Source organism: Schistocerca piceifrons, chromosome 7, assembly GCF_021461385.2.
Source record: "Schistocerca piceifrons isolate TAMUIC-IGC-003096 chromosome 7, iqSchPice1.1, whole genome shotgun sequence".
NCBI lineage: Eukaryota > Metazoa > Arthropoda > Insecta > Orthoptera > Acrididae > Schistocerca > Schistocerca piceifrons.
The window spans coordinates 54,970,803-54,995,346 of NC_060144.1; the positions used below are offsets into that span (position 1 = coordinate 54,970,803).

At 46.7% G+C, this 24,544-nt stretch overlaps 1 protein-coding gene across 2 annotated transcripts in view; it reads right to left on the reverse strand.

Moving 5' to 3' along the window:
- LOC124804606 (steroid receptor seven-up, isoforms B/C) overlaps positions 1-24,544 on the reverse strand; it is a 435,391-nt gene that overhangs the window by 272,701 nt on the left and 138,146 nt on the right. For both annotated transcript variants that reach the window (XM_047264805.1, XM_047264804.1), the window contains one exon: positions 15,304-15,562. In XM_047264805.1, coding sequence (XP_047120761.1) covers positions 15,304-15,562 — 259 coding nt within the window. The remainder of the gene's footprint in view (positions 1-15,303; positions 15,563-24,544) is intronic.

The window sequence follows — 24,544 nt, forward strand, 5'->3', positions numbered from 1 at the left end:
ATAAATCGAAAACTACGGTCTCTAGCGAAGACAAGTCCCAGTACAAAATTTATCTGCACTGAATTTCCTATAAAATGGTCCTGTACTTTTTGTTGTAGGAGTGTGTGTAGCGAGCGACAGAATATGAAAATCTCGCAGTGGTTATTCAATGCCAGGCTGCATAAAATGACATCGATAGGGACAGCTGAATCATAAAAAAATAAAAAATAAATAAAAAAAATAGAATAGAGTGTGGACCTGAAATTATACCCTGTGGAACTCCAGTCGTGATGATCTTTTGCCACGCACATCACTATAATTTCCTTCCTGACGGTATTGTTTGAATTAGTCATGAGCACTCTTTGTATTCCTTTTATTATATGTGGTTCAGACTTGTTGTTTGTAATCCAACAAAAACTAACCTTTTCTAAGACAGAATCAGCGTATGCACAAGGAAATGCTACTGCCAGATCACAAAATATACCAACTGGCGTTTGTTATGTATAAATAATAGGAGTAGAAGTTATCCGATGACTGCGTAAATCAGGAGTCAGGTAAGAATAATAAATATCTCAGACCGTGAGCGACGTCGCTATTCAGCTCGCAACCATTTCAGGGAGGGTTCGTAAATACTTCGGCAGCACCGTTTCGTTAAGTCGCCATACCTTCACCGCCGCTTTGGTTATTTGCAGCAGCTACGCACCTGCGGCTTCAAACCCGCGTGCGCCCATCCTTATTTAAGTTTTTCATTTATTTCCCTAAATCGCTTCAGGCGAATACCAGGACGGTTCCTATGAAAGGGCACGGTCCATCTCCTTTACCAGCCCTCCCTAATCCGATGGGACCCATGACCTCGCTGTTTGGTCCCCTCCCCCAAACCAACAAACCAACTCACACACCTGCTTAACACGAGGGTCTGCCCAGCAGCTGACCGGGCGACAAGTGAAGCCCCCACGCGCTGCCTGGCCTGCACTGTGGAGACGCACGCGGTGCGAGACCGGCCGTGACGCAGCAGCGGCCGCATGCTTTCCCAGGCGGCGCTACGCGGCTTCCAGCCGGCCATCAAATACGGATCGCACGAGCGCGGCCGATGGAGCCGCCTGCTTACCGCCCAGCCGGGTCGTAACGTGTCTGCGAGATTCGGCGCCCACAGCGAACTTTCTGCTGACACCCAACGCGATTTTTCAATCTAATTAAACTATCAGAATGAGATTTTCACTCTGCAGGGGAGTGTGCGCTGATATGAAACTTCCTGGTAGATTAAAACTGTGTGCCGGACCGAGACTCGAACTCGGGACCTTTGCCTTTCGCGGGCAAGTGTTCTACCAACTGAGCCACCCAAGCAAGACTCGTCCTCACAACCTTACTGGCAGTAAAGGTGTGAGTCGTGCTTGGATAGCTCAGTTGGTAGAGCACTTGCCCGCGAAAGGCAAAGGTCCCAAGTTCGACTCTCGGTCCGGCACACAGTTTTAATCTGACAGGAAGTTTAATTAAATTACCAACTGAAGTTCACGGGGCCTAACTTACGGTCTTGTATTGACGACAGTGGTAATCCTTACATTTTAACTTAATCCTCGTTGCGTGCAACTTGGTGAGGCCAGAAACTGTGCTACAGAATTTGTCAAATAAGTTTTTTGCCCCTGTTACCCTTCACTAATATTTCGCAACACTTGGTGTTTAGGCTGTTTGCTGCCATTATCAGTTGCTGTACAAGTTACATGTACATTAAATTTAATTACAAATTCGGTTGGAGTGTTGGGGTTGGGTTGTTTGGGAGAAGAGACCAAACAGCGAGGTCATCGTTCCCATCGGATTAGGAACCACCCCGGCATTTGCCTGGAGCGATTTATGCAAATCACGGAAAACCTAAATCAGGATGGCCGGACGCGGGATTGAACCGTCGTCCTCCCGGTTTGGAGTGAGATGAGGTCTAATTTCTGGATGTATCAGTGAGGTTATGTACTCAAATATATCCCTGTATAGAAAGATAAATTTATTCAGATTGTGCTTTAACCCTAGAACACTGAAGGGGGGGGGGGGGGGGGGAATGTTACTACGTTACTAAACAATCGTAAAGTTTACTACTCCCCAGTTTTTTCAAAAAATGTTCAAATGTGTGTGAAATCTTATGGGACTTAACTGCTAAATTATCCTAAGGACAAACACACACACCCATGCCCGAGGGAGGACTCGAACCTCCGCCGGGACCAGCCGCACAGTCCATGACTGCAGCGCCTGAGACCGCTCGACTAATCCTGCGCGGCACAGTTTTTTCAAAGGAAGTCATAATTTATAGGTTTTTAGAATTATTTATTACAATTATTAGATTCCAACGGTACATACCAATTAAGTACGGAAGTCTTGTTTTAACCCCTACGACATTCTTAAATTTTAAGACTGTTTTGTAATCTAGGGTTAAATGAGTGGCTTGTTAAAGTATCTCATTGGTGTCTTTAATCATACTTTTCTCTAACGATTTTTGGCTCCACGCACTGCTCAAGCGTAAACGAAACCGCACCAGTTAACACATTCACATAGAGTTGTTTATATTCCAAAGATTCATAAGTGCTACGATAAAACTTATTTCACTTACAAATGGCGTAAATGTTGGTACATAAAGCCTCACTGGCACACCCTACAGATAGATTTCATCACACTCCAAAGGAAGCTATAATTAAAAACTAATGAACAAAAGCATGGAGTGCTGATAAATAGTAATATTAATGTTAATAAAATTTCACAAATTCCTCATTTTCTGTGTAGTTTTCTATATACTGTTTTTCTATATTCTATTTTCTGTATACTGTTAGGCAATTAACTCGTAGGTTTTCAGTCATTTTAAATTAATATTTGCATTCCAGATGGGCCTATACGAAAATGTATTCATTTTATTGTATACAATGAAGGAAATGGACCGAGCGTCATTACAGTAAAGCTGTGAAGAAAGTATCTTCGCCTTCTTCATCGTCATCACTAACATGCCATTTTCCGCCTTTTGTTGGTTACGAATCATTTCAGATATTACGTCTACGGCTTCTAACTTGCCTAAGAACTTTATCATTCATCGTATTATCATTTGCCCGTACGCATAACCGTTTAATCAGAACTATATCTTTTAATAATTTCATTTTGTGAGTAGATCACACAGTGTATTGCCCGGAGAAAAACTGTGCGCTCTGAAACTATTTGAGTTCCAGTATTTTGACACCTGTACATCTCTGTTAGTTCTCAGAGAGAAGTGTTGTATCGAGCTCTTAGTATTTGTACTGACAAGTAAATTTGAATTTTTCACTTATTTCCGCACGAAACGCACCACGGTATAATTGCTGCCCTGAGCCTCACGCACATCGGCACCACGTGGGTGGGAAATGTGCAAACAGTCCGGCATTCCCGTAAACTGATCTTAATACTAAACCGTCATCACGAAAGTACCATACATACAATGGTAGAATAGTGCGTAGAACGCATTCCGGCAAGACTCGCTTCTGTATCGCTCAAAATACCGCTTAGTTCGTAGCGGCATTAGAATGAGTGATTAACGGGTCTGGGCACAATGGGACTTAACATCTTCGGTCATCAGTCCGCTAGAACTTAGAACTACTTAAACCTAACCAACCTAAGGACATCACATACAGCCATGCCCGAGGCAGGATTCGAACCTGCGACCGTAGCAGCAGCGCGGTTCCGGACTGAGGCGCCTAGAACCGCTCGGCCACAACGGCAGGCAGTGATTAACGAAAACCATCAATAAAGATACGTTCATAACACGCTCCTATACAAGCGGACGCTTTCTACACGCCGAAACAAAAGCAACACTTTGTGTTTCTTCTTAATCCGTTCAACAAGACACTGTATGACTCTGCCTTTCAGTGGAGTTTAAAACATTAATGGTGGGTACAGTGCGTCAGCTGTTTGCGGCACAAGCAAATTTGTGCCGAAACAGGTTTCGATACGGATTTCCAGCTTATTACGAGCGGTCGCCTAACCACTTTGGCTATCGAAACGCGCCTCCACGACCGTTCCAAGCTTCCGTACACCACGAAGTCACATGTCACTTAACAACCGGGAAACCATGGGATCTAGTGCCGGTCAAACACAAATTTTCATCTGTCGCAGACAGCTGACGTCAGTGCATAGTCGCGATATGCGAACTTATTCCGTAATCGTACTTTAAAACGTTTCGAGCTACTTGCTATTGCTTTTCAATTCAGTTTAAAATGGTACACAAAAGAAACGCGAATCAACAGCATTGCATAATAAACATGTAAAGAGAAGAAATTCATAACGCTAAAGCAAGCCGGCCAAATTTTGCGCATTTCATCGTTAGGCGCCCTTTTGAAAAGATGGGAATACATCCAACTGCTTTGCAACACAACTGACGTCGCATGTTTACCACTTTTTATTGCACTACCGGCTGCAGTTGCGCAGTGAGATACGCAAAGACGGAATAAATCACTCATGACCTCGTATGGCTTTTTTTTTTACGCCATGACTAGTAAGTGGGAGAAATTGGACAATGGATGACAATGGTAGCACTGATGTGTCCTGATTCTCACAGTACTCAGCTGCTCGTGGAATGCATACGTGGGTTAGTTGCTGTTGTATTGATCACGTGACGCCTCGGCTCGTGCAGTATACCGCACACCGCTCCGGATCACAATTTAGCTGTAGAAGTGAAGCAGATTCTCGGACGAAAGGACTACGTCGTTTATTTTATTTTCACTTCTGAGAATTTCTAAACGTCCTTGTAAATAAAGTACACGAGTGTTTGGCGGTAACAGACTGAGAAAGGGCTCTTAATTATTTTACTTGCAGAACCTGTTTGCGACGGCAACGGAATCGAACGACAGTTTTGCTGACTCACTCTCGATAATAATTCGAGCAATCGAAACGAAAGCGTCGCTCTCAGTTACCGTCATAATGTATTCAGTCAGCTCTCTTTTCCCAGCGACTGCCAATTACAGATGACTTTTCCGTTTCTTCGCATTGGAATGGTTGTGGACTCAGAATTGATTCAGATTGGGAGGACGATAGGAACAGCGCCTCGCAGTGTCTGAGGCGGCAGACAGCTGGAGGAGGCTCCGGCCCAGCAGCGATCAAAAAATGGTTCAAATGGCTCTGAGCGTTATAGGACTTAACATCTATGGTCATCAGTCGCCTAGAACTTTTTTGTTTTTTTCTTTTCATCAGTCTACTGACTGGTTTGATGTGGCCAGCCACGAATTCCTTTCCTGTGCTAACATCTTCATCTCAGAGTAGCACTTGCAACCTACGTTCTCAATTATTTGCTTGACGTATTCCAATCTCTGTCTTCCTCTACAGTTTTTGTCCTCTACAGCTCCCTCTAGTACCATGGAAGTCATTCCCTCATGTCTTAGCAGATGTCCTATCATCCTGTCCCTTCTCCTTATCAGTGTTTTCCACATATTCCTTTCCTCTCCGATTCTGCGTAGAACCTCCTCATTCCTTACCTTATCAGTCCACCTAATTTTCAACATTCGTCTATAGCACCACATCTCAAATGCTTCGATTCTCTTCTGTTCCGGTTTTCCCACAGTCCATGTTTCACTACCATACAATGCTGCACTCCAGACGTACATCCTCAGAAATTTCTTCCTCAAATTAAGGCCGGTATTTGATATTAGTAGACTTCTCTTGGCCAGAAATGCCTTTTTTGACATAGCGAGTCTGCTTTTGATGTCCTCCTTGCTCCGCCCGTCACTGGTTATTTTACTGCCTTGGTAGCAGAATTCCTTAACTTCATTAACTACGTGACCATCAATCCTGATGTTAAGTTTCTCGCTGTTCTCATTTCTACTACTTCTCATTACCTTCGTCTTTCTCCGATTTACTCTCAAACCATACTGTGTACTCATTAGACTGTTTATTCCGTTCAGCAGATCATTTAATTCTTCTTCACTTTCGCTCAGGATAGCAATGTCATCAGCGAATCGTATCATTGATATCCTTTCACCCTGTATTTTAATTCCACTCCTGAACCTTTCTTTTATTTCCATCATTGCTTCCTCGATGTACAGATTGAAGAGTAGGGGCGAAAGGCTACAGCCTTGTCTTACACCCTTCTTAATACGAGCACTTCGTTCTTGATCGTCCACTCTTATTATTCCCTCTTGGTTGTTGTACATATTGTATATGACCCGTCTCTCCCTATAGCTTACCCCTACTTTTTTCAGAATCTCGAACAGCTTGCACCATTTTATATTGTCGAACGCTTTTTCCAGGTCGACAAATCCTATGAAAGTGTCTTGATTTTTCTTTAGCCTTGCTTCCATTACTAGCCGTAACGTCAGAATTGCCTCTCTCGTCCCTTTACTTTTCCAAAAGCCAAACTGATCGTCACCTAGCGCATTCTCAATTTTCTTTTCCATTCTTCTGTATATTATTCTTGTAAGCAGCTTCGATGCATGAGCTGTTAAGCTGATTGTGCGATAATACTCGCACTTGTCAGCTCTTGCCGTCTTCGGAATTGTGTGGATGATGCTTTTCCGAAAGTTAGATGGTATGTCGCCAGACACATATATTCTACACACCAACGTGAATAGTCGTTTTGTTGCCACTTCCCCCAATGATTTTAGAAATTCTGATGGAATGTTATCTATCCCTTCTGCCTTATTTGACCGTAAGTCCTCCAAAGCTCTTTTAAATTCCGATTCTAATACTGGATCCCCTATCTCTTCTAAATCGACTCCTGTTTCTTCTTCTATCACATTAGACAAGTCTTCACCCTCATAGAGGCTTTCAATGTATTCTTTCCACCTATCTGCTCTCTCCTCTGCATTTAACAGTGGAATTCCCGTTGCACTCTTAATGTTACCACCGTTGCTTTTAATGTCACCAAAGGTTGTTTTGACTTTCCTGTATGCTGAGTCTGTCCTTCCGACAATCATATCTTTTTCGATGTCTTCACATTTTTCCTGCAGCCATTTCGTCTTAGCTTCCCTGCACTTCCTATTTATTTCATTCCTCAGCGCCTTGTATTTCTGTATTCCTGATTTTCCTGGAACATGTTTGTACTTCCTCCTTTCATCAATCAATTGAAGTATTTCTTCTGTTACCCATGGTTTCTTCGCAGCTACCTTCTTTGTACCCATGTTTTCCTTCCCAACTTCTGTGATGGCCCTTTTTAGAGATGTCCATTCCTCTTCCACTGTACTGCCTACTGCGCTATTCCTTATTGCTGTATCTATAGCGTTAGAGAACTTCAAACGTATCTCGTCATTCCTTAGTACTTCCGTATCCCACTTCTTTGCGTATTGATTCATCCTGACTAATGTCTTGAACTTCAGCCTACTCTTCATCACTACTATATTGTGATCTGAGTCTATAGCTGCTCCTGGGTACGCCTTACAATCCAGTATCTGATTTCGGAATGTCTGTCTGACCATGATGTAATCTAATTGAAATCTTCCCGTATCTCCCGGCCTTTTCCAAGTATACCTCCTCCTCTTGTGATTCTTGAACAGGGTATTCGCTATTATTAGCTGAATCTTGTTACAGAACTCAATTAGTCTTTCTCCTCTTTCATTCCTTGTCCCAAGCCCATATTCTCCTGTAACCTTTTCTTCTACTTCTTCCCCTACAACTGCATTCCAGTCGCCCATGACTATTAGATTTTCGTCCACCTTTACATACTGCATTACCCTTTCAATATCCTCATACACTTCCTCTATCTGTTCATCTTCAGCTTGCGACGTCGGCATGTATACCTGAACCATGGTTGTCGGTGTTGGTCTGCTGTCTATTCTGATTAGAACAACCCGGTCACTGAACTGTTCACAGTAACACACCCTCTGCCCTACCTTCCTATTGATAACGAATCCTACACCTGTTATACCATTTTCTGCTGCTGTTGATATTACCCGATACTCATCTGACCAGAAATCCTTGTCTTCCTTCCACTTCACTTCACTTCACTGACCCCTACTATATCTAGATTGAGCCTTTGCATTTCCCTTTTCAGATTTTCTAGTTTCCCCACCACGTTGAAGCTTCTGACATTCCACGCCCCGACTCGTAGAACGTTATCCTTTCGTTGACTATTCAATCTTTTTCTCATGGTAACCTCCCCCTTGGCAGTCCCCACCCGGAGATCCGAAAGGGGGACTATTCCGGAATCTTTTGCCAATGGGGAGGTTCACATGACACTTCTTCAATTACAGGCCACATGTCCTGTGGATACACGTTACGTGTCTGTAATGCAGTGGTTTCCATTGCCTTCTGCATCCTCATGTCGTTGATCATTGCCGATTCTTCCGCCTTTAGGGGCAATTTCCCACCCCTAGGACAAGAGAGTACCCTGAACCTCTATCCGCTCCTCCGCCCTCTTTGACAAGGCCGTTGGCAGAATGAGGCTGACTTCTTATGCCGGAAGTCTTCGGCCGCCAATGCTGATTATTTATCAAAATTCAGGCAGTGGCGGGGATCGAACCCGGGACCGAAGACGTATACACGGGTACGGCCCGGCCCGGGTACGCTACCCCTAGAACTTAGAACTACTTAAACCTAACTAACCTAAGGATAGCACACAACACCAAGTCATCACGAGGCAGAGAAAATCCCTGACCGAAGTGGCCGACCGGTTCTAGGCGCTACAGTCTGGAACCGCGCGACCGCTACGGTCGCAGGTTCGAATCCTGCCTCGGGCATGGATGTGTGTGATGTCCTTAGGTTAGTTTGGTTTAAGTAGTTGTAAGTTCTAGTGGACTGATAACCTCAGAAGTTAAGTCCCATAGTGCTCAGAGCCATTTGATCAGAAGCGTTCAAACGAGTGCTCATTGTGCTGAATGCACAACTCGGTGCGTTGTTTGGGCTCAACTGACGTTGTGGGTTGGTATATTTATTTGCGCATTGCGACCTGCCTGCTATAGGGCAATGCGAGGGTATTTTCTGTAACAGTGTAGTCGGACATAAATTAGAACAAAGAACGAGGAAGCTTGTTGCTCTGCGACTGCAATAAGTTGACACGTGGTCCGCTGGTCGTTTAGAAGGCTCAATGAGTTCTGCTTTCAGGAATGTGGGCACTCGTTTGATCACCTCATTGCAATGAACATTCCGCCGCTAGAAGGTCCAACTCAACACTACCAGTAGTGTACCGCACATTACAGCCACCTCCTAAAATTTTAAATGTTTCTAGCTCGTTAACTAAAATTGACAGAAATTTAATTTAAATGATAGAAAAAAATATCGATCTATTGCTGTACCTATCTGGAAAACAACTAAATAAATTAGGATTTTAACAAGTGGCGCTCTGCAGATTGAACACCATGCCATTACTTTGAACGAACAGACCGACCTATAACACGAAAAATCATCGAAAATTGCACCAATATTGTCATAAAGCTTTAGTGCTTACCTACAATCATTTGTTTAGAAATTCTGTTAGCACAGATAGTACAATTTAGAAATGAAGTTATACAATGTACAAAATAAAGAACCCAGTCAGTATCTCTGGATACTGAGCACATCGCCATTTGCGTTGACATAATATCAAAAACTAATATGTTGATTAGAACTCTAATGTTATGCCAAACTTCTCTGGGATGTGCTAAGAATCCTACACACAAGATAAGTTAAATCGTACGAAACAGTGGGAGTCGCATTAAGTAATAGCAAATACTATACACTAGAGATGTATTTTGAAAGATATTTCATCTTCTGTATTAAACTGAATATTTTCGATCTAAAACTCCCGCCGCACGTTGCTGTTCTGTCATTGGTCCATCCCGTTCCTAGCTGTGCCGCCCGTGCTATACTTGAACTCCAGAGTCCCGTTCTTAGAACCGGCCAACCCGTCAGACGCTCGAGTCTCTCATCTTACGGCTAGAGATTTAGAGACGCATAGTGAAATTAATTTATGGAAACAGAGTAAATCCTGTGCAATTGTGATAAGGAACCTTCTTCGCCGTGGTGCTAATCACTTCACGTCGGTAGAGGTTAGATCTCTTCATGTTGATTGGAATTACTGCCATTTTTTTGCTGTCTGACAGAACCGTGAAAAAGTCGACGGTATGCGGTACGTGTCTTGTTTCAATTCGCTCACCGTACCCATTTTACTATTTGCCAACAAGCTTGCATTTAGTACTGCTCGGTTCTCTTTCGTGTTTGTTTTTTCGGCACTGTTAGTTGTACGTTGAAGGTGATACTCAATAGTTCTGTGAATAGGTTTGCTGAGGAAGAGTTGGCCGATATACTCCTGAATGCAATGGAAGAGCGCGACAACGGCACTATGCTGGACTGCAGTGTTCCACAGTGACGCCACAGTACTGTGTTTCGTCTGAAGTTCATTTCATTACTCTGTTTCTGTGTTGTGGTACGGTTTGTTTACTGTATATTACTGGCTTTTACTGTTCTGAAGGTGTTGTCACAGAAACAAGTGTGACTGCAGTAACAAAGCAAATAAATCATAATTACAGTATTACTCTAACGAACCGTCAGACCTGAGACCAAAATACTCGGAACGTATCTCTGAACAATCTCTGAAAGTTTGTCGGTGGAGTTCTGGTTCACCCTAGATATACACTGACGTTAGCTGCTCAACAGAGATTAGATTTAATTACTTGTTTGCAACTGACTAGTATCTAGAGCATGCCCACTTATTGAGCCACATGCGGACCGCGGCCGCGTGTTGGACATCCCTGTTGCTTGTGACGCATCGAGATGAGAAATGTTGAAGATAGAGAGCCTAGTAAAAGGAATTTTCGTAAGCTGGAACCGCGGTGTGCGGCTATTTCGCGCCGTGTTACTGTGCAGCACGTGGTGGAAGGTGTCGGCGGCAGCGGCGGCGGCGGCGCGGGACGCCTCCGTGGGTAATGGACGGCGGCGCGGTGCGCACGCGCAGAGCGCCACCCGCCGCTGGCGCCGCCCATCCGTGACGACACACGCGGGCGCGGAGACGCCGCCACCGCCGCAGCCCAGGGCGTCACGCTCGCCCCGGCTCGCCGCTCGCAGGTCGTTGATCCTGCGGCAGATCTGCGCGCGGTGCCGTTGTCCAGCCGGCTGGACGCTGCTGGCCGCACCGACACGCAGTTCCTCCGTGACGCACGAATTACTGGCGCGCCTCCGCGTCGGTGCGGGCCCAGCACGTGGCGGCGGACGGTGTAGCGTTTCTGGCTCCCGGAGCCACAATACATCGGGTGATCAAAAAGTAAGTATAAATTTGAAAACTGAATAAATCACGGAATAATGTAGGTAGAGAGGTACAAATCGACACACATGCTTGGAAAGACATGGAGTTTTACCAGAAAAAAAAATACAAAAGTTCAAAAAATGTCCGCCAGATGGCGCTTCATCTGATCAGAAAAGCAATAATTAGCATAACAAAGTAAGACAAAGCAAAGATGATGTTCTGTACAGAAAATGCTCAATATGTCCACCATCATTCCTCAGCAACAGCTGTAGTCGAGGAATAATGTTGTGAACAGCGCTGTAAAGCATGTCCAGAGTTACGGTGAGGCATTGGCGTCAGATGTTGTCTTTCAGCATCCCTAGAGATGTCGGTCGATCACGATACACTTGCGACTACAGCTAACCCCAAAGCCAATAATCGCACGGAATGAGGTCTGGGGACATGGCAGGCCAAGCATGACGAAAGTGGTGGCTGAGCACACGATCATCACTAAACGGCGCGCGCAAGAGATCTTTCATGCGTCTAGCAATACTTTGTTGTTTTTTTTTGGTTCTAATAAAACCCCATGTCATTACAAGCATGTGTCTCAATTTTTACCTCTCTATCTACATTATTCCGTGGTTTATTAAGTTTTCAAATTTATACTGACTTTTTGATCACCCAGTACAATCCCATACTTCAGTTCGTAGTTGAGAAACAACGATGTACCTGATGTGCGACGTAAAAAACAGGAGTGAGGTGATCACAATTTCAAATGTGTGTTCTCTAAATTTTCTCAATACTGCTCCTCGAAAAGAACGTCGCTTTCCCTCCAGGGGGAGCCATTTCAGATCACGGAGCGTCACCGTAATGCGTGGGTGTTGCTCTAATTTACCGATAACAAATTTAGCAGCCGGCTTCTGAATTGCTTCGATGTCTTCGTTTGATCCTACCCGATACGGATACACTCGACCAGTACTAGCGTCCTATATGCGGTGTGCTTTACATATGAACTATACTTTTCCAAAATTCTCCCATTAAACCGAGGTCGACCATTCGCCTTCCCTATTACATTCCTTACATGTATTACATTTCTTGTCGCCTTGTAACGTTACGCCCAGAGATTGAAACGACTGACTGTGTCAAGCAGGAGAGTACTAATGCTGTATCCGAACGTTACAGGTTGATTTCTCCAACTCGTCTGCATTAATTTACATTTTTCTACAACTAGAGCTAGCTGCCATTCATCACACCAACAGGAAGTTCCTTGTGAAACTGCGCAAACGTACTAGTCGTATAATTCGATTAAGTGCCACGAAGAAATGGGGCAACTACTTTTGGGCCACCACGCCAGATCTCGCGTTTTTATCGGTACAATTCGGATTTCGCTCAAAATAATGGGAGATACACACTCAATTGTAAGCTATCCTCCAGTCAGTTCACATTTAAAAAATGGTTCAAATGGCTCTGAGCACTATGCGACTTAACTTTTGAGGTCATCAGTCCCCTAGAACGTAGAACTACTTAAACCTAACTAATCTAAGGACATCACACACATCCATGCCCGAGGCAGGATCCGAACCTGCGACCGTAGCGGTAGCGCGGTTCCAGACTGTAGCGTCTAGAACCACTCGGCCACTCCGGCCGGCGAGTGACAGAGATAAGATGAAACTCCTCCCGTTCAGGCAACCTGTGCTTCGTGTCTGTTCCACAGAGCGTAGGCAGCATGTGCTACCTAATTACTGCGCCTTCCTGCCATTCCTCTAACGTTGCGGCAGGACAACTGAAGGGAGTGCTTCGCAGGGCTGTCCAAGGAGACGCAGGTGGAGGACGCGGCGACGAGGAAGTGTCGCCCGTTTCGCGGAAGCCGCGCCACTCGGCGAGGGCGCGACCCGCCGCGTTGGGCAACCGCGCCACATCAAAGCGACGCCCCTTCGCGGAAGCGCACTGCTCGCTGCTCTGCAAACACAGCCGCCGCCTTCTGATGCGCAGGCCTCGCCACTCCGTCGCGGGCTAATTAGCTGGCCCGGCGACTGTGTGTCTTTCCGTAGCTTTCGCAGTCAGCTAATGCAAACATACCAACGGGGAAGTCTCCCCAGGCGCTGTTTCCCCACAACGTAAAGCGTTATTCGTAAGTGCATCCGGCGTTTCTGTAGACAACTGTACAGAAACTATAAGATCTACAGAAAATAGATGTATACCAGTGGATAGAGCTTCGTTTCTGGAATCCACATCACAGGTTTGGACACCGTTTGTGACGTGGCAAACGTAATCAGTGGTGCATGCATATGGGAGGTGCGCGGGGGGATCTCCCCCCCGCCCCCGCCCTCCTCTTCCGGGGCAGCCCGCATTGCCATCAGCGCCGCCCACGCCAGTCAGCCCGCACGCTATTCGTTCGTTTCTTTCGTCAGTCGACTCGGCTGAATCGAGTTATCGAGTAGTTGTACATTCCTATGTAGTATGGGTGTCCGCGTCATCGTATTTTATGTGTTTATGTTCAACATGTGTGTGAAATCTTATGGGACTTAACTGCTGAGGTCATCAGTCCCTAAGCTTACACACTACTTAACCTAAATTATCCTAAGGACAAATACACACACCCATGCCCGAGGGAGGTTGGTTCAAATGGTTCTGAGCACTATGGGACTTAACATCTTAGGTCATCAGTCCCCTAGAACAGAACTACTTGAACCTAACTAACCTAAGGACGCCACACACATCCATGCCCGAGGCAGGATTCGAACCTGCGACCGTAGCAGTGCCGCGGTTCCGGACTGCAGCGCCTAGAACCGCAAGACCACCGCGGCCGGCCCCGAGGGAGGACTCGAACCTCCTCCAGGATATGTTTATGTCTGGCACATAGATAGCTGACACATCCCTATGAGAAAAGTGGCGGCCATTCTAGTGATCTCGATACACTATTCTGTCTGGCTTTTGTTTTCCAGAAAAGTCGCGAATATTCCACTGTTTTCTTCTACAGAGGACCTTCGATACGTAGCATTATAAATATGGACTATTGGCCGAATAGGAAGCTAGTTTACATTCAGAAGCAGAAATATTAAGACTGAAGAATGAATAAATAAAAAGTCCTAGTTGTAGCAAGTTCAAGTGAGTGAAATCTTACGGGACTTAACTGCTAAGGTCGTCGGTACGTAAGCGTAGACACTACTTAAATTATCCTAAGGACAAACACACACACACACACACCCATGCCCGAGGGAGTACTTAAACCTCCGCCGGGACCAGCCGCACAGTCCATGACTGCAGCGCCCTAGACCGCTCGGCTAATCCTGCGCGGCAGTGATCGGTTGATTGTGAAGTATTAATAATAGTAATTCATAGCAATTTCACAGTAAAAATATTGTTAAGGGACTCGTAACAATATTTTCACTAATAACGTAATAACTATTGGTGCCTTTATCTCCGATAATAGCGACTTGCGAGAAGATTCCCTAAAAGCGCATTGTTACTATTAGGCTCTCTATCGATTGCACTAGAAAGCAACGGAATCGACAATAAAAGTACCACACACATGGGTAGCTCAGTTGGTAGAGCACTTGTCCGCGAAAGGCAAAGGTCCCGAGTTCGAGTCTCGGTCCGGCACACAGTTTTAGTCCGCCAGGAAGTTTCATATCGGCGCACACTTCGCTGCAGAGTGAAAATCTCATTCTGACCACACACATAAATTGCCGGATGATGTCATAATTGGAAACTCGCCCTTATATTATACGTCGTAAGATACATATTGGCTTGTCGCTTTCACCGTAGGTATTTGTTCACACTCCACAAAAGCCTGGAAGCGAACATTCTGGCAGCGGTAAAAGTAAAGGTAGCTCAAGACGTCTTTAGCGCCCCATACTTGAGGTTTTTTTGTATCCGCCACTGACGTAAATACGTGTGTGCAATTCATTCGAATCACTGCTGTAGCTACCACCAGGGAAGGCACAGCTACATATGCCCTCTTTGGAAATATGTTTATTGAGTTGCGTATCTAAAGGCGCGGACTAATTCGATGCGACAACACGGAGTGTATGATTTTCCTAGATATTCTGGCACGCCTGCTCCTGATCACTATCGTCTTCTGACACCCCCAGAGGTACTTATGAATAATCCTCCACGCAGACACGATCCGCATGTCAGCAGAAGCAAAAGGACGGACTTAGTGCCTAGGTGGTAGCGGGCCAGGGCTGCGGCCTTACCTGTGGTGAAGAGGACGATGGCCTTGAGGCAGGAGTATTCGGCGGAGTCGACGTGCAGCGCCTTGAGCTTCTCGACCTGCTCCTGGAAGATTCGTATGTGGTCCATGAAGGCGACGACGCGGTCGGCCGCCATGGGGGAGGCGTGCAGGCCGGCGGCGGCCAGCAGCGGCGCCACGTGCAGCGGCATCGAGCACTGCGACGCGTTCAGGACGAACAGCTCGCTCCACACGAGCCGCAGCAGCGCCACCTGGTCCGTCACCTGCCGGACCACCACACGTGTCTACAGGCACCGGCCGTCAACTGTCTAGCGGGCGGCAGCATCGAGCAGATCTACAGGCACCGGCCGTCAACTGTCTAGCGGGCGGCAGCATCGAGCACATCTACAGGCACCGGCCGTCAACTGTCCAGCGGGCGGCAGCATCGAGCACATCTACAGGCACCGGCCGTCAACTGTCCAGCGGGCAGCAGCATCGAGCAGATCTACAGGCACCGGCCGTCAGCTGTCTAGCGGGCGGCAGCATCGAGCACATCTACAGGCAGCAGCCGTCAACTGTCCAGCGGGCGGCAGCATCGAGCACTTCTACAGGCACTGGCCGTCAACTGTCCAGCGGGCGGCAGCATCGAGCAGATCTACAGGCAGCAGCCGTCAACTGTCCAGCGGGCGGCAGCATCGAGCACTTCTACAGGCACTGGCCGTCAACTGTCCAGCGGGCGGCAGCATCGAGCAGATCTACAGGCACCGGCCGTCAACTGTCCAGCGGGCGGCAGCATCGAGCACATCTACAGGCACCGGCCGTCAACTGTCCAGCGGGCAGCAGCATCGAGCAGATCTACAGGCACTGGCCGTCAGCTGTCTAGCGGGCGGCAGCATCGAGCACATCTACAGGCAGCAGCCGTCAACTGTCCAGCGGGCGGCAGCATCGAGCACATCTACAGGCACCGGCCGTCAACTGTCCAGCGGGCAGCAGCATCGAGCAGATCTACAGGCACCGGCCGTCAGCTGTCTAGCGGGCGGCAGCATCGAGCACATCTACAGGCAGCAGCCGTCAACTGTCCAGCGGGCGGCAGCATCGAGCACTTCTACAGGCACTGGCCATCAACTGTCCAGCGGGCGGCAGCATCGAGCAGATCTACAGGCACCGGCCGTCAACTGTCCAGCGGGCGGCAGCATCGAGCACATCTACAGGCACCGGCCATCAACTGTCCAGCGGGCAGCAGCATCGAGCAGATCTACAGGCACTGGCCGTCAGCTGTCTAGCGGGCGGCAGCATCGAGCACATCTACAGGCAGCAGCCGTCAACTGTCCAGCGGGCAGCAGCATCGAGCAGATCTACAGGCACCGGCCGTCAACTGTCCAGCGGGCGGCAGCATCGAGCATATCTACAGGCACCGGCCGTCAACTGTCCAGCGGGCAGCAGCATCGAGCAGATCTACAGGCACTGGCCGTCAGCTGTCTAGCGGGCGGCAGCATCGAGCACATCTACAGGCAGCAGCCGTCAACTGTCCAGCGGGCGGCAGCATCGAGCACATCTACAGGCACCGGCCGTCAACTGTCCAGCGGGCGGCAGCATCGAGCACATCTACAGCACCAGCGACTCGCTCCACACTGGTCGCAGTAGCACCAGTTGGACTGTCATCTACTGGCAGTGTCAATATGGCTACTATGTTCATCATAAGAATAAACATGATCAAACAAACACAGACGCGATGAACCAGTAGCACACGTACAGTGGAGTTGTTAAGCTCATGAAAGTAGATCCTACTTACACTACGGCATACCAATTGAAACTTGGAGAGGTTATGTACACAGCAGCAGGTAGTGATCAAAAGTATCCGGACACTCCAAAAACATACGTTTTTCATATCACGTGGATTGCGCTGCGACCCAATGCCACGTACTCCATATCAGCGACCTCAGTAGCTATCAGATATCGTGAGAGAACAGAATGGGACGCTACACGGAACTCACGGAGTTCGAACGTGGTCAGATGATTGGGTGTCACTTGTGTCATACGCCTGCACGCGAGATTCCCATACTCCTAAATATCCCTAGGTTCACTGTCTCGGATGTGATAGCATAGTGGAAACGTGAAGGGACACGTACAGCACAAAAGCGTACAGGCCGACCTCGTCTGTTGACTGACAGAGACCGCCTACAGCTGAAGAGGGTCGTAATGTGTGGTAGGCAGACATCTATCCAGACGATCACACAGGAATTCCAATCTGCATCAGGATCCACTGCAAGTACTATGAAAGTTACGCGGGAAGTGAGAAAACTATGATTTCGTATTCGAGCGGCTGCTCGTAAGCCACACATCATGCCGGTAAATGCTACACGACGTCCCTCTTGGTCTAAGGGGCGTAAACATTGGACGATTGAACAGTGGAAAAACGTTGTGTGGGAGTGACTAATCACGGTACACAATGTGGCCATCCGATGGCAGGATGTTGCTATGACGAATGCCCGGTGAACGTCATCTGCCAGCGTGTGTAGTGCCAACAGTAAAATTCGGAGGTGGTGGTGTTATGGTGTGGTCGTGTTTTTCATGGACGGGGCTTGCACCCCTTGTTGTTTTGCGTGGCACTATCACAGCACAAGTCTACATTGATGTTTTAAGCACCTCCTTGCTTCCCACTGTTGAAAAGCAATCCGGGTATCGCGATAGCGTATTTCAACACGATCGAGCACCTGATCCTAATGCACGGCCTGTGGCGGTGTAGTTACATGACAATAACGTCCCTGCAATGGAGGGGCCTACAGAGTCCTGACCTGAATCCTAAGAACAGCTCTGGGATGTTTTGGAATGCCGACTTCGTGCCACGCCTCACCGACCGACATCGATAACTCTCCTCAGTGTGAAATCAGGGTGAAGATTTCTTTTATCTTCTGCTTCGGATTCTGTATTTTAGCCATTCTTTAGTTTTTTTTTTTGGTCTCATCAAAGGTATCTGGGCACCTATTAGTGAAGGCGTGCCCACCGTTTACGTTTATAATGGCTTGAACTCTGTTGAGAACTCGATCAATGAGGTATGTGAATGCCTGTGGAGGAATGTTAGCTCATTCTTCCTCAAGAGCCGAAACTAAAGAAAGCAATATTGATGGACGCTGGGGTCTGGAGCGGAGTCGACATTGCAACTCCTCCCAAGTGGGTGCCATTGATCTCAGATCAGGACTGTGGGCAGGTCAGTCCATTTCAGGAATGTTATCCTTTACAAAACACTGCTTCACCGTCGTTGCCTTATGATGGGGTGCATTATCATGCTTATAAAAACAATCGTAGTCTCCGGACTTTTCCGTTACTGAACGCATCAAACAATCCTGCAAAATATGTTCATATCCTCACGCATTTAGTTTTTATGAGGGCGATAAGGGACCACAAACTGACCCCGAAAAAGACGCCCATACTCTACCAGCATGTCCTCAGTACTTCTCCAGATGCACTAGACATGATGGCAAGTGAAGTGCTCCAGACATCCGCCGAACTAAAGTCCTCCCGCAGGGTACAGCGTGACCCATCCTCCAAAACACTCGTTTCCAACCATTCACTGTCCAGAGGCATCATTCTTTACACCACCTCCAGTCTCGCTTATACGGCTGACTACAGAAATGTGTAGCTTATGTGGAACTGCACTACAATTGTACCCCATTCTCTATATGGGCTGCTGGTAGCCCTTTGAAACTAAGGAGTGATTCCTTCCGCCGACTTCATGCATTTTTTTTTTTTTTTTTTTTTTTTTTACAGCAGACCTCCGCAATGCTCCACGGTCTCTGATGATGCACTTCACACTCACATCACCAACAGTCGACTTGGACAGCCTTAAAGGGGCCGAAATGTCTCTGGTGTTACTAACGAGGGAACCTCCCCATCGCACCCCCCTCAGATTTAGTTATAACTGGCACAGTGGATAGGCCTTGAAAAACTGAACACAGATCAATCGAGAAAACAGGAAGAAGTTGTGTGGAACTATGAAAAAATAAGCAAAATATACAAACTGAGTAGTCCGTGGGCAACATAGGCAACATCAAGGGTAAAGTGGGCACAGGAGCGCCGTGGTCCCGTGGTTAGCATGAGTAGCTGTGGAGCGAGAGGTCCTTGGTTCAAGTCTACCCTCAAGCGAAAAGTTTACTGACTTTATTTTTGCAAGTTCTGATCTGTTCGTTCGTTCATTGACGTCTCTGTTCACTGTAATAAGTTAAGTGTCTGTGTTTTGCGACCGCACCGCAAAACCGTGCGATTAGTAGACGAAAGGACGTGCCTCTCCAATGGGAAGCGAAAACATTTGATCGCAAGGTCATAGGTCAACCGACTCCTCCACAGGAAAATACGTCTGATATATTCTATACGACACTGATGACGGCATGTGCGTCACATGACAGGAATATGTTGTCGACCCACCTAACTTGCACACTTGGCGAATGGGTAAAAAGATTCTTCTATCTTGCCCGATTTAGGTTTTCTTGTGGATGTGATAATCACTCCCAAAAAAGTGATGAAAAACATGAGTGTGTGTCACATAAACGGCAACAAATGAATGCAACAGTTTCACAGTCGCACAGTTTTCCCTGTGCTCTGTCAAAACATATGTTTTTAACGTTTTCAAATTTTTCCGTGTGTAGACCGTCAAATCCTGCATATGTCCAAGCAAATCTGAACATGTCCTGGAATTTTGGAGAGCGAAATTGATTATGTGTGAGTGCCTGAACTCTGATAATTGTCTGAAAATAAAAATTTAAATCTCTTACCGGAGGGAATACTTGAACCAAGGCCCTCTTGCTCCGCAGCTGCTCACGCTAACCACGGGACCACGGCGCTCGTGTACCCACAGTACCCTCGATGTTGCCTATGTTGCCCACGGACTACACAGTTTGTATATTTTACTTATTTTTTCATAGTTCCACACAACTTCTTCCTGTTTTCTCGATTGATCTGTGTTCAGTTTTTCAAGGACTATCCACTGTGCCAAATTATAACTAAATCTGAGGGGGGTGCGATGGGGAGGGTCCCTTGTAAGATGCCATTTGGTAACTAGTCCACGTCCGAAGCCACTGAGTGATCCACTGTGCTGTTACTGCTTTCCTACTCGTAACACACCGAGCGAGGTGGTGGAGCGGTTAGCACACTGGACTCGCATTCGGAAGGACGACCGTTCAAACCGTCCATCCGGATTTAGGTATTTCGTGATTTCCCTAAATAGCTCCAGGCAAATGCCGGCATGGTTCCTGTGAAAGGGCACAGCCGATTTCCCTTCCACATCCTAGACAGCTGTGCTCCATCTCTTATGATATCGATGTCGACGGGACGTTAAAACCAGTCCTCCTTCCATGCTCGTAACACGATACTCAGCGCCTCCTTTTCCATTGGCGGATGCGCCTGTCGTGATAGCCAGCAGCCAATCCCGCATTACCGGCCACAGCAGCGTGTCGCCACCTGCTGCGGAAGGCAGGCCTCTGCTGCTCCCGTGGCGCAGGTGTCCCGTGCTGGCCCAACACGCGGGGACAGCGCATAGGCTGGCGCAATTAGAGCGTCGCCTGTGCCGGGATTAACGCGGCCACTCAGCAGCAGCGCCTGCCCGCCGTGTTAATTCAGTGGCCGGCGCTCTCGTTAGCTCTGCTATCGGGAAAACACGCTCATTAATTCACATTCGCTGCCGGCCCGTCCCGCGGGCTAATATTTAACGTGGACGCGGCCGCTATCATAACAGGATCGGCCGGCCGCCTTGTAACCTGTTTATTCTGCCCGATATGTTATTAGGCCGGGACACTAATGGCCGATCGCTCGCCTGTCGCCGCTCCTTGGCGCGGCCCGGCCGTGTAAACGGTCATCGGCGATACGTCACGTGGCCGATTACCGCCCTGTAGCGGCGTGGCGCCCGCGGGAGGTCCGATCGGGAAAAACAAACAGGCGGAGCGCGTGCTGAAAGAGACGTCGACCGCTGTAAACAGAAGCGCTGACACTATCTGGACTGGTCGTAACACTGCGGGAACGTGGCAGGGACAACAGCACGAGAGAACAAACAGATCGAGAACGACACATTTACTACGATGACCAAGCGCGACTCTGCTACTTTCTTTTAGTCTAAACAACCCTTCCCTACACCCTGCCCCGCCCCCTCCCTGAAACCAGAGCTTCGCGTCGCTGTGGCTAAAGTACCGAACTTGTTCTCCAGAGGAATAGCGTCTAAACAACCTTCCGATATTCCTGTTTTATTTCAAAATGTTCAAATGTGTGTGAAATCTGTGGTGTCACCGCCAAACCCCACACTTGCCAGGTGGTAGCCTTTAAATCGGCCGCGTTCCGTTAGTATACGTCGGACCCGCGTGTCGCCACTATCAGTGATTGCAGACCGAGCGCCGCCACACGGCAGGTCTAGAGACTTCCTAGCACTCGCCCCAGTTGTACAACCGACTTTGCTAGCGATGGTTCACTGACAAAATACGCTCTCATTTGCCGAGACGATAGTTAGCATAGCCTTCAGCTACGTCATTTGCTACGACCTAGCAAGGCGCCATTACCAGTTACTATCGATACTGTAATCATGTACCGTCAAGAGCGACGCTCATCATTAATGGATTAAAGTTAAGTATTCCACCAGATACGTCCGTTTTTCTAAAGTCTAGTTTCCTTGTCCTGTTCCAGACCTCACGCAAGCCTGCGTGAGCTAAAACGCGTGCCTTTCGGCTTCCTCTAGTATCCGGTGTTGGCTCTCCTGCCAACCCACAACATAATCTTATGGGACTTAACTGCTAAGGTCATCAGTCCCTAAGCTTACACACTACTTAACATGGGCGCACCCGGCGAAGTGCAGGGGGGGGGGGGGGCAGCTGCCACCCTCCCCCCCTCCCAAAAGATATTCGAACTCGTTCGCGCAGATCCGGGAGTAATTTTTCCGTCTTTGGCACGTTACTGTCGGCAAATCCTAGAAGATTGTTACTGAATTAAAAAGTTGTATTTTTAAACAAGTGCATTCTTACATTTAAAATGTTTATTGAAAGCAGTTTTTCACTAGTTTACTGTTTTATTTAATAAGAAGTGTTGTATGTTGTCTCGAGTCCTTGTTTCCTGAGACTAGTATGACTGCCCCCTCCCCCCTAGTTCAGATCCTGGGTACGCCCTTGCTACTTAACCTAAAGTGTCCTAAGGACAAACACACACACAAATGCCCGAGGGAGGACTCCAACCTCCGCCGGGGCCAGCCGCACAGTCCATGACTGCAGCGCCTTAGACCGCTGTTTTATTTCAATGGTCTCCTAAATTTCTTCGAGTCAGTGCCAGAATAGTTCGTTTACCATTGATTGCTTTACCACATTTTTATCCTTCTGAAGTCATCGGTGTCGTGTCGGCCTTTCTGCCCTCCCTCTTCTCCACGAATTTCCACTTCCCACTAACCGTTGAACCTCTCCCTAACGCCAAACCCCTCTCATCATCTGACGTAACGAAATTTCTCACCAAACCCTAATCTGAATGCTACAAAAAAAATTGTGCTACTACATAACAACGATGCCTGAAAGGAAAATATATTAATTCAGAGAAAAGGAAAGAACAAGAACAAAGAATAATCTTTATATCAACTCTAATCAATTTCTAACACACCCAAATGCTTGAAGATACGCAGGTATATATCTTTGACATTTATTATATAATGAATAATGACTGTGTGGACGTTGTGGCCTATTCTACACCTTATTTTAGACCTATGTGACGATGCTGTGCTGATTATATTTATATGTTTTGACGACGCCATTATGGCCTTATTACTTTAGGACATGGTGTAAAAAAGATCTGAGGATGGTCATTACGGACTGAAACCGGTCATCGTCTAAAGAATTGATATTGTGATCAAAGTCTGGAATAAAAAACATTCATTATATTTTTATTTTATTTGCACCTAAGAAAATTCTTTTTATTTATCAGGCTGTTAATTACGGTCCGTAATGACCCTCTGTAAATCTGAAAATAGTTTTCTAACATTATCGAGTCGGTATAAGTAAAAATGGTGCAGTCGCAATATGAGCCAAACAAGTCTTGCAAGTTAACTTTGCAAGAACAAGAAAAATGGAAGTAGCTTTTGAACTAGCAAAAAACTTGTATAACGAGAAATATTAATTCATTAATGCAAAACTACGGCCCTACTTTTTGCTTGAAATGCCTTTCATTAAATACAGCCAAACAATTAGATAAAACAGAAAAGACGGAAACGAAGGTAGTCATGAAAATGTAGGGACCATAATATAACAAAGGGAAATGGAAATGAACGAGTAATAAAAAATATTAGTCAGGACGTAGCGTTGCAGAGTTGTATTCTATGGACGCCTAAGAAGGCTATCTGAGAAAAAGGTAACAAAAAGATTTTTCAACATTTTTCGCAGAAACTCGAAAATATCAGTGATGTGGTGAAGGAATGGACCAAAGAGAGTAGAGAAGAACATACGGAAATAATCCAAAATTACTAGAACAAGAGAAAGAAGGAAAGAAAGAAGACACAAATTATTTCATGACGTCCTCATGAAGTCAAACGAAAAAAAAAGCTTACCCGGAGACAAAAAGGTTACAAAATTTAAATACCTATGTGAAATAATACAACGGATTTCTTTGGGCAAAAACCTGACTTTTCAAGAACAAGAAATATGGAGATAGCTTTTCAACTAACGAAAAACTTGTACAACGAGAAATATTAATTCATTAATGCAAAACTACGGCACTACTTTTTGCTTCAAATGCCTTTCATTAAATACAGAAAAACAATTAGATAAAACAGAAAAGAAGGAAACGAAGGTAGTCAGGAAAATGTAGCTACCATAATATAACAAAGGGAAATGGAAATCAACGAGTAATAAAAAAGTTTAAAGGAACTGGAGCTCGTAGAGAGAGGGATAGTTAGCGGGTATAAATAAAGGTGCCCTGTCGCTTGAAACTGTGGAGGCGAGCGGTAAATTGGGAGGCAGAGGTGTGCTTGATAGAAAGCAAGAATGTAGTAAGGGAAGGGGTAGGTTCAAAAAATGGTTCAAATGGCTTTGAGCACTATGGGACTTAGCATCTGAGGTCATCAGTCCCCTAGAACTTAGAGCTACTTACACCTAACTAACCTAAGGACATCCGAGGCAGGATTCGAACCTGCGACCGTACCGGTCGCGCGGTTCCACACTGAAGCGCCTAGAACCGCTCGGCCACACTGGCCGGCGAATGGATAGGAGCTGCACCGTGTATTAAAGAGGAAAGAACCAGGGAAGATATGTAGAAGG